The 9,910-nt window shown below is 52.5% G+C and overlaps 2 protein-coding genes across 2 annotated transcripts; both read left to right on the top strand.

Annotated features, from left to right (window-relative positions):
• Positions 1 to 3,200: 3,200 nt before the first annotated feature.
• Positions 3,201 to 4,442, top strand: CCM_08180 (Protein phosphatase 2C; the record flags this gene model as incomplete). Its single annotated transcript, XM_006673319.1, has 1 exon — positions 3,201 to 4,442. One exon carries the CDS (start codon positions 3,201 to 3,203, stop codon positions 4,440 to 4,442), a length of 1,242 nt encoding a protein of 413 aa, XP_006673382.1.
• Positions 4,443 to 5,323: 881 nt separating this feature from the next.
• On the top strand, positions 5,324 to 8,385 carry CCM_08179 (RNA polymerase II Mediator complex subunit Sin4; the record flags this gene model as incomplete). Its single annotated transcript, XM_006673318.1, has 4 exons — positions 5,324 to 5,466; positions 5,526 to 5,877; positions 5,951 to 6,197; positions 6,245 to 8,385. The coding sequence occupies 4 exons, from the start codon at positions 5,324 to 5,326 to the stop codon at positions 8,383 to 8,385; spliced, it is 2,883 nt and encodes a 960-aa protein (XP_006673381.1).
• Positions 8,386 to 9,910: the final 1,525 nt, after the last annotated feature.

The raw sequence follows: 9,910 nt of genomic DNA, 5'->3' as shown, positions 1-9,910 counted from the left end.
GTGCTTCAAGACAAGAAGAGCCACAAGAGCCTGCCAGGGTGCGCCAGTTGGCCAGGCGCCGAGCTGCGAAGTGTTGACACGGCCGAGTTGCTCATCTCGTGCTCCATTGACCAGGCCAAAATAGATATGGCCACTCCTTAATCGGTACGGCTGGTGGAGATTGAACAGATTGGAAGAGAGCGCCCCTTTTTTACGGCCTGGAATTAGTTAGCAGTATCCGTACCATACAAATTATGCTCCGGCTCCGTAGATTGTGTGGATTCGGTGGCTTTGCTGATCACTTGTGGCGCCCAGATGAATACCGTCCTTTACCTAAGAGGGAGGTACCTAACTAATTTATTCACTGACCTTGTCACCGATGGAACGCTTCTCGAAGCACGGGTACCTCGCTGTCCGAACCGTTCTCCTGATAGTCATAACTAGAGCAAGACAAGGAAGCTTCGAAGAGAGTCAACAACACTATCTACTCCGTACCAAAGAAATGTGTAATAGGGGAAAGACAAAGGTAGCTTAGCGTACGGAGCGGGTCGCTGCTCTTTTCTCTTCACTGATTCTTCAACTCGGCACATGCAGATGCCCATCTGCAGGAAGAATGCCCATCGACTGACCTACCTACCTAGCTAACTAACGGAAGGTTGTAGTTTCGGCTCTGGCATTCCCCTCGCTGCCAACCCGTCATGTCTTGTCTGCATCTGCCGTGGTGCGTTTCAGGTTTCCCTCGCGCCAAACTAGTCAGTTACCGACCGGCATGAACCGACATTGCACCATGGCCAAAGGGGGCGCTTCCAACCTTCCAACCGACCGACCTGTGAATGATGCTGCTTTTTTTCTTTTCCTGTTTTCCGAAAAGCGCAGCTATTCACAACTAGCAGACGCCATGTACCACAGATGGCCCTCGCCCGCGCCGCCACAAGAGCCACATGGCCCGCCTCGTCCCGTCAAGCCTCGCAACGACGTGTGCAAGGTGACACCAAAACGGCGACACCAAGATGAAGGCAACTTCTCACCATATTACTACATGTCAGTGGCAGAAGCTTCCGTGCATATTCATGGTTTGTTTGCTGGTTGTCTCTTTATCGGGAAGCATCACCGCCCCAAATTACCGAGTTCCCTCTCGCGCTGCCAAGGATGGCGGCGCCCACTCAACCACCTTCCGCCCCTGGTCCTCGACCCTGTGCTCCCCCATGTCGTCCCAATTTTCGCGCGGTGAGTGAGGGAAACGAGGCCAGCCAGCTGGGACTGGGGATGCATCATGCATCATGTTGTGGGATCGCCTCCTCGGTCGCCTGGTAACCAACTTGGAAGAAAGAGATGCTGGCGAATAGACCACATGCCCATAAATAGAAGACGTTGATTACATTGTTTATGTACTCGTTTTGATTACACATGTTGTCATTTTGAACCGTAATAGAGACTTGGTTGGCCAGCTCACATCCCAACCTGCAGAATGCACATGCGCGTTTTATCTCCGACACACAGAAGAACCTCGCATCAAACCTCGCATCACTCCGCATTAGTGGCGGCGCCCACAATCACTACTACCAGTATTATATTGCAGAAAAACAGGGCCTTTTTTCTCCAGCGATCCATTACGCGACCCCGTATCGTCCATGTACCGAGGAAGAGTTGTAATACCGATAGCGAGGGGAGACTCTCTCCCCTCACCTCCTCCCGAGGACTCACCGGCATCGAACCAGTCGAGGATGCGACGCTGCCGCGCCTTGGATCGCAGAGAGGTAGGGATATGCTGGCCGCTGGCCTTACTTTGTCTGACTTTGAAACGGCCGCGAGTGAGACCTAGCTCCTCCTCTTGGTTCTCTGTCGACTTATTTTTAGCTCGGGCAATTGATCATGTCTTTGATTTTATTTATCAAGCCGCATGGCTCTAGTTATTTTCTACCAATTGGGCGAAGAAGCGTCTTCATCAGCCCCCTTCGTTGAAGCGTTGACGACCTGTTCGGACTTGATCCATCGAGACCGAGTCTTCGGCTCTTCCATACACAATACTTGTTCCCCTGAATAAGATCGGCAGTGCTTCTTTCTTACTCTGATAGTTACCACAACTTGCAAGGGTGGTGCCGACTGCACCACCATCCCATCCCTGGCTCTCTTGCTGAGATGAAGACCCGGGATCAACCCCTGGCCCTTTCGTTTGGCTCGTAGCTCAAAGTGCCAACACTTTTTATCTATATTCGTAAACAGAAACCCCTGTTGAGGATAATTAGGCCACACTCATGCTCCGTTTGTTCTGGAACTCTTCCATGGCACTGGAACATGCTAATTTATGCAGTATTACGAATATTATTTCCATATGAATAACTACGTAAGAGACGTCAGGTGGCTTTCTAATTAAATCTCGAGTAGAACCCGGCATGGTACATAGTGTTCTCACTCTCACAAACCTCCGCTCACGAGAACCCTTGGACTTTGCTGGCTGGCTGGTGGCGACAAACGCCTTTCTGCTTGCTCGGTGCTCATCAGATGCCATCAACTCACTCCTTGGCCAGTTTTCTGATTCTTTCTTTCTTCGAGTTTTCCGTCTTCCCATCGTCTGGTTTAACTTGCCGTCTTCTGGGAACGCTGCTGCCAAAGTGCTGTCGGTCGCGCGATGCATAAACCAGAACTGGGCATATGTTCTTGCCATATTCGACTCTTCTCGCACTAGTTCCTACAATATTAATCTCGCAACCATTATATAAAGAGAAACAATGATGAAAAAGAAACGTCAAATACCCATCGGAGCCTTGCCTTCTCGTAGTCGCTTCTTCGGCGCCGATAGAGGCGGGTTTGGCAGAGGTGTGAAGGTGTCCGCTCAGCGTCAATCAAGCATTTTTACAACTATCAAGGATTGCGCTCTTATTTGCTCGCAAATTCCAGCCTGACGCACATGCCAAGGGTGTATTTCCAGGGCTCGATAAAAGATGAAAATGCGTACTCCCAGAGGGCGAGGTCGGGGAAAAAAGAAGCATCTATATTATAAATTAGTATACAAGTTTCACATATCCTCGAATTATAAGCTGCTGTCACGAGGGAAATTTTGGTTTGCTCAGCCTCGTACGAACATATCACGGGTTGACACGGGTCAAACGTTACACACACAGCAGTGCCCTTGTTGGCTCACATCTCAACCGATTCTCAAGTCGAAAAATTCCCCCGAGTCTCATCCACCAGGGGCTACTATTATGGCTTCCAAGTTGCAAATGTCTGAAGACGACGACATTCGGCGCAAGCTCTCGCAAGATGCATACTCGGTCTCTCTAGATGCTCTCGGTGTCAAACGAGCTGATGGCGCTCAACTGCCGTCCAACAGTCCCTGTGAAGACCGCTACAATCGCGCCCAGCCAGTTCCTCTCTGGGAAGGCGAGGAGACCTGGGTTGGCGTTACGATTTTTGATGGCCACTATGGATGGCAAACCGCGGACCATCTTGAGAAGGAGCTCTTGAGCTGGGTGCAAGCCAAACTTAACAAGCTCCAACCCGCCTCACGAACCGACGCATCGATCCAGGATGCCATCGAAGCGGCGTTTACCGAGCTTGATGACTCCATAATCAATAATTACGTTGCATACGCACGAAGCAAGGACATGACGCTCGAGCAAAAGGTGCCCTACATGGAGGTGGCCATGGCTGGGTCGTGCGCGCTGCTTGTGCTCTACAACCCCAACACCAAGACGCTGTATACAGCGTGCACGGGTGACTCGAGAGCTGTTCTCGGGTATCAGGCGTACGACGGCACGTGGTTGCCCGTGGCGCTCTCCGAGGACCAAACGTGCGCGAATGATGCCGAGGCGGCCCGACTGCGCGAGGAGCATCCCAACGAAGAGGGCGTTCTCAAGGACGGGCGGGTGCTGGGGCTGGCCGTCTCCCGCGCCTTTGGCAACTTTCGCTGGAAATCGCGGCGCGAGGAGCAGGAGGAGTTTGGCCGGCGGTTCCTGCACTGCGGCCCCGTGGGCGGGCGGGAGCGGACACCGACGCCGCCGTACCTCATCGCGCGGCCCGTCGTGACGGTCGCCCGGCTGCGCGACGAGGGCCCGGCCGTGCTCGTCGTCGCGTCGGACGGCATCTGGGACCAGTTCGAGAACTACGAGGTGGTGGACCTCGTGGTGCGCTGGCTCGAGGCCCAGCCCGAGAGCAGCCTCGCGGCGATGCGCATGACGCTGACGAGGACCCCCGACACGGTGTGGTGGAAGAAGACGCCGCCGCCGCCGGCAGAGGCGCACTGCCCGCCGGGGTTTGACTTTTTGGAGCGCTGGAACAACTTTGATATTCGCTTCCGCGAGGAGAGGGGAGTGGTTGAGGATCTGGACAATGTTGCGGTGCATATCCTGCGCAACGCGTGCGGCGGCAACCACCAGGAGCTGCTGAGAGCAAGGCTCGCGTATCGTCCGCCGTTTTCGCGAGATGTACGGGATGACTTGACTGTGCAGGTTTTATTCTTTTGACGCAAGAGCAATTCCATAATACACAAGGCTATTTTCCACTAGATAAACTAGAGCTATTTGCTCTTCGAGTGTCGGTAGTTTCCTAGTGAGGAATCCGCAAGAAGACAGCGTATCAAGTACTATTTCTGCTCTACTATCGCATTAGAGCATAGACACGTCTAGTATACTATGCTGTTTTTTTTTACAGCACTCCGGCGATCACATGTGTACACCTCCAATGACCTACTGCGTGTGCATATATGTTATTCGGCATCGTGCAAGGTTGTCAACCCGTTTGCAATATGTCATGAGCCCTCTACAGTATGTTTAAAATTATAAAATGACCCCAATATTATTAAAAAGAAATGTTAAAAAGAAATGCTGCCTGACAAGGGCATCGCAGGAAGCACTGGTATGCCCCAGGTGGTGAGTAGAAGTGATTCAACAACCGTCACCCCTTGACAACCAGGCAACAGCAGCGGGACCAGAAAAATGTGTAGATCTCGGAGCTCACAGTACTTCTCGAAGCAATACTTTTTAACAAAATACGCCTAGCACTCCCCTTGGCCTTCCGGAACCTCTTGCCAAAGATCAATACAACATAGGGTAGCGGGCTGAAATAGCCGCCCGTGGTTTTGCCGGCGGTTGGTACGGTACTACCTATTCTAGGTACAGCGCGGACTCGACAAGCGCGTGGTCGAAACTGCCTTCATCAGTTGCGCAACCATCTCATGGTACTCCCCTAACTCCTCATTTCATCAAAAAAATCATATTCGTACGTCAAACCTGCAAACGAGGGCTTCGTACGTAGTTCATCGGCGCCGGAAGAAGGATGCGGGAGAAGCCACAAGCCATCCCTTGCATTCGCGACTAGTATCCCACAACTGGACAGGATGCCGATGATGCTGGATACCGCCATGCCCGTCGGCCTCGGCGGCGTGGAAGACCTTTTCGGGGACGAGGTGCCCCTATCTATTCCGCCCAAGACCCAAGGTCGGCATCTGTATCAACGGCTAGATGAGCTGCGAAATCGCGGATGTTGCCAGTACGCGCCCATCTTCCCCTCCGCTCTCGCATGGCGCATCCCAGCTGACACTGTCCCAGAACGGTCGCCTGGTCTAGGGCAGGTAATATTGCGTCTATTAGCCCTGATGGGATGAACCTGGAACTGCGCATGCTTCGCGCCCACCCATCGAATGGTGTCTGGAATCTGAGCGAACCTACCACGACGGATCTTGTCAAAGGCAGCGTCGTCAATCCTCTCGTGCACCTGGAGTGGAGTCCTACGACAGCGCCCGATCTTGCCGTCTTTGACTCGGTAGGGCGTGTCATGATTATGAACTTCCCGGTTTCCTTGAACAATGCCTACGTTAATCGCAAGTGGGATGCCGATACTGTCGACGACATGAATGTCGTTGTTGGATGTCACTGGCTGCCGGTGGCTCCTTTATCACAGGTTAGTTGAAAGCGGCGGAAATGATACATGCTACATCATATCTAACGGCTTCAAGAAACCATTTAATATTCAGTACGGCCCAGCTACTAAACCGTCCAAGTCGCATAGAGTGTACCAGTACGAGAGCTCTTTCGTCCACGCAATCGGCCCCCATCATCCGCACATGTCCAAGAGCGCCTTATTTTGCGTCACCATGGGTGGCTTGTTAAAGATGTACTGGAGTCAAAACAATGGTAGAATAGAAGAGACGACAATGGAGCTGGAGAGCGTCTGTTCTTCCGATGAGCTGGTTACACATGCGTCACTGGCTACCGACAAGAGTGAGTTGGAGCGCCTCGCTTTTTGAAGAGACTTGCTGACTCGACAGAATACATCATTATTGTTGTCACGACAGCGACAAAAAAACTCAAAGTCATCAAGCTGGAGATTCAGTGGGCTGGGCCCGGCGCGGTGCAAGAGAAGACGCAGCTTTCTCAAACGGCACGATTGAATCCGTCACTAGTGGAGGATCACCTGGCTACCATCGACTGGCTTCAGATGGTTGACGAGCCCTCATTGCCCGAATTCACGACCTTGCAAGCTCTGCCTTCCATCATCGATAACGGCGGGAAGGCTGGCCTCCCACTCATAATTGGCGTTCGGGCTCGTTCATCTGGCGTTGGCGGCTTCGAGATGATGCAGACGGTTATAGATCGTTGGGAATGTGCCGAGCAGAAATCAGCAATACAGACAGCATTTGAACAAATTGGAAGTCGTCGCAACAGCGTCTCCAACATTCAAGAGCTGCCTATTTCTACACGGCTGAAGCGGCTGGACCCAATCACAATCAACAAGACTGTTATTGGCGTGCAAGCTTCTCAGTATGGCAAGGCCCTGGTTTTCATCATGTCTGACGGGTCAGTCGAGCACAGAGACCGCTTCACATTTGAAGAGCTATATACAACTACCAATGAGTCCAGAATAATGAATCTCCGGGAGGCTGGCTGGGCCTTTAGCGAGGAGGGACCCTGCTATCAAGCTGCCTTTTCGCCTACACAATGCTCCATGATCCAGATAGGTGACGACGGCAAGCTGAAATGGAGCAAGCTGCAGCACGCGCAAGGCGATATTGGAGACTCCAACAACGACGGCGTATACTGCGCCAGTATAGCTGGACTCTCAATTGCCGCCGCGGGCTGCGTTCATACGCAAGCCAACTTTGACGATTTGCTGGCTATTGCGCACCCTTTGGCGGACAAGAAAAGGTTTACACAAGACTGGATCCAAGAACTCATCCGAATACTGAAGATTCAAGTCGACTATTCACAGGAGAGCCACCATGAGTCACTTATGCGCAACAACTCGCTCCATGCGTGTATGAGTATTATGAACAGCCTTGGGTTCAAAGGAGAGCTTGCGCCTCGATCGTTCCAGAGCAAGTTTGCCAACGTTTTCTTGAATGTGCGCATCATCGTGATTCTCACGACGGTCGCATGCAATACACCGTTACAAGCCAGAGACAAGGTGTCACCCCTAGATGAACCAGGCAAGTCTTTTATTTCGTACAACACGTGTTTGCCATTGACACATTCTGACCGAATCATAGAGGTGGTGGAAGCCCTAGCCGGAGAGCTCAAGTGGTCCATCGATCTACTTGCGTGGATTTTGGACTGCCTGTTTGAACTGATGAGCGACGAAACGTTTGTGCAACATTTAAACGGCAAGCTCTCTACCGCTGCGGAGTATCTGCAAGAACGCAATGATGTTGCGTTGCATGTGCTGCTGTGTTCATCTACGCGCAGCTTCCTGTTGGCCATGTGCCGTCGGATCGCGCACCTGGACGGTATCAGCTTCCGCGCCGTAGAATTCTACCGTAAGGAGGCGGCCGAGGCGGAGCAGTCCGGAGTGGCGCGACTGCCTAGCGGACAGCTGCAGCAGGCGTACCAGCGGATGCAGCGGGTGACGAGCACGAGCCTGGTGCCCGTGGGCGAGTTTGAAAAGATGCTCAACACGCTCGGCCACGACGTCAAGCAGGCATACGCCGTGTACCTGCCGGCGCTGCTCAAGCAGAGCAGCCACCCGCCGCAGGGCAAGCAGATTGACCACATGGTGCGGTCGTCGCAGGCGCAGATGGAAATGGTGATGCTGGTGTCGCGGCAGGTGCCGCCGGCGTTTATGCCGCTGATCAAGAAGTTTCTGATGGACGACTTGCGGGCAATGCGCGCGCAGACGGACCCGGCGCAGCTCTTTTTTGCCGACTACGCAGCGCTCGGCGTGCAGGACGACGCGTGCAGCCTGGCGGCGCGGGCGGCGCGCGGCGGCTCCTACTACGACGTGTTCAAGCGCGTCGAGCTCCGGCCGAGCGCGACGCTGGCGGTCAAGCCATGGCGGCGGTGCGTCCGGTGCCCGGCGGTCATGGAAGACGTGTCCTCGAACCGCCCGGGCGTTACGTACGTGGTGGCGCAGCAGAGAAAGTGCTCCTGCGGCGGCAGCTGGGGCCTGTTGGCCAAGGACAAGTTGGTATTGTAGTACGATGCTCGCAATGTCGGCAATATGCAGCCAATGGCTTGTCGTGTTTCTGAAGATGACTGGACTGTTTTTTGAATACATTTTGGATAAGGATTGATGTCGTGAAGCGGCTTTTGTGACGTGGGTGGTGTTTGTAATAGTTTTGGATGGGCATGAGGCTACATACTTGGGTCTTGAACTTGGTTTAGAATAGGTAATATTGAATTTGAAGGAGTACCATTAACTGTTACTGGACGCTTGGAACTGCTTCAATTTTGTGATGACGAGAGCAACTTTGGACTCGCATGGCGATGAGTTGAGCACTGGCGGGCGTCTCTACAGGAGGCTCAATTATCCGTCGTGGCATATTGTATGAGAGACGAGAGATGATGGCAGCAGATCTGACCAGAGAGTTATAGTGGCCGTTCTCATTTCGTGGTTCATTCAGGGCGTCTCATAGTCTTCTGGCATTCTACTTATCAGCTCATACTGCCCGAACAACAGTAATACAAGGCGCGACTTAGAACATGTACCGAGTACTGGCAGAGTATGTAGCTGCACATCCGAGCATCTTCCCCCGATCTACGGATTTATTTCCTTGACCTCGACGCACATGTGAGGGGAGGCGGGCGTGGCTTCGATTGTGGCGTTCTGGAGTAGAGCTGAACAGGTAGCTGGCAGACAAACGGTGACAAATGATTGCCTGGCAACCTGGCAGAAAGTCACTCGATAACAAGCGGTGAGGGGGGGGAACAGGGATTGCATTTTCGTGGCAAATTACTGATGGTAGGGGGCCATGGACAAGTTCGGCAACGTGGGCTGCGTGGTTTGTGCAATTTCATGATGACCCCGGGATGCACCGCCCCGATCGATGAAATGAACGACTTTGGCAGAGAGTTCGAGGAACATCGGCGTCGGATATAATGCGATGGATAATAGGTGATGTGTAGCTCGCGAGCGACTGTGAGAGACTGTTTACTAGAGTGGAAAAGGAACAAAACAATGCTCAAAACTATTCTGAAGCGGATCGGAACCAACCGGATAATTGGTTTGGCGTGTCTCCGATTGACATGATGCGACAAGGGGCGAAACAAAAAGGGTGCTTTCTGCTGCTTTAAAACAATCGCAAGTTTGACAAGAAAACCCGAAACTTGACGCTGACATAAGATATGAAGTAGACTTGGCTGGCGTTTTCTTTTCTTTTTATCGGATTTTATTGATTTTATTGTCCGAATGCAAGGCGGCGTCACTGACGAAAGGGTGCACGTTGACAAGGTGGACCAAAGTCAACAAGGAACTAAAAAGCAAAAGGATAGGATCAGACGCCACAACTCTTAGCGTAGTTACCAGGAACCAAAGACATTGGGAAATTTGACCTCATTAGAACAGATGCAACCCTACGGGGTAGAAGAGATGTGCGATGGCAACTACCGAGCCAGAGGATGATGGGGTCACGAGATTGTCCAGAATGACTTACAGCCGCCCAACTTTTTTGGCAAATCACTGTACGCCAATGAAGTGGCATCGGTGTGACCTGTTTGAGGAA

The sequence above is a fragment of the Cordyceps militaris genome (assembly GCF_000225605.1).
Source record: "Cordyceps militaris CM01 unplaced genomic scaffold CCM_S00006, whole genome shotgun sequence".
NCBI lineage: Eukaryota > Fungi > Ascomycota > Sordariomycetes > Hypocreales > Cordycipitaceae > Cordyceps > Cordyceps militaris.
The sequence above is the reverse complement of the archived record's forward strand: the minus strand, read 5'-3'. Positions and strand labels throughout refer to the sequence as shown.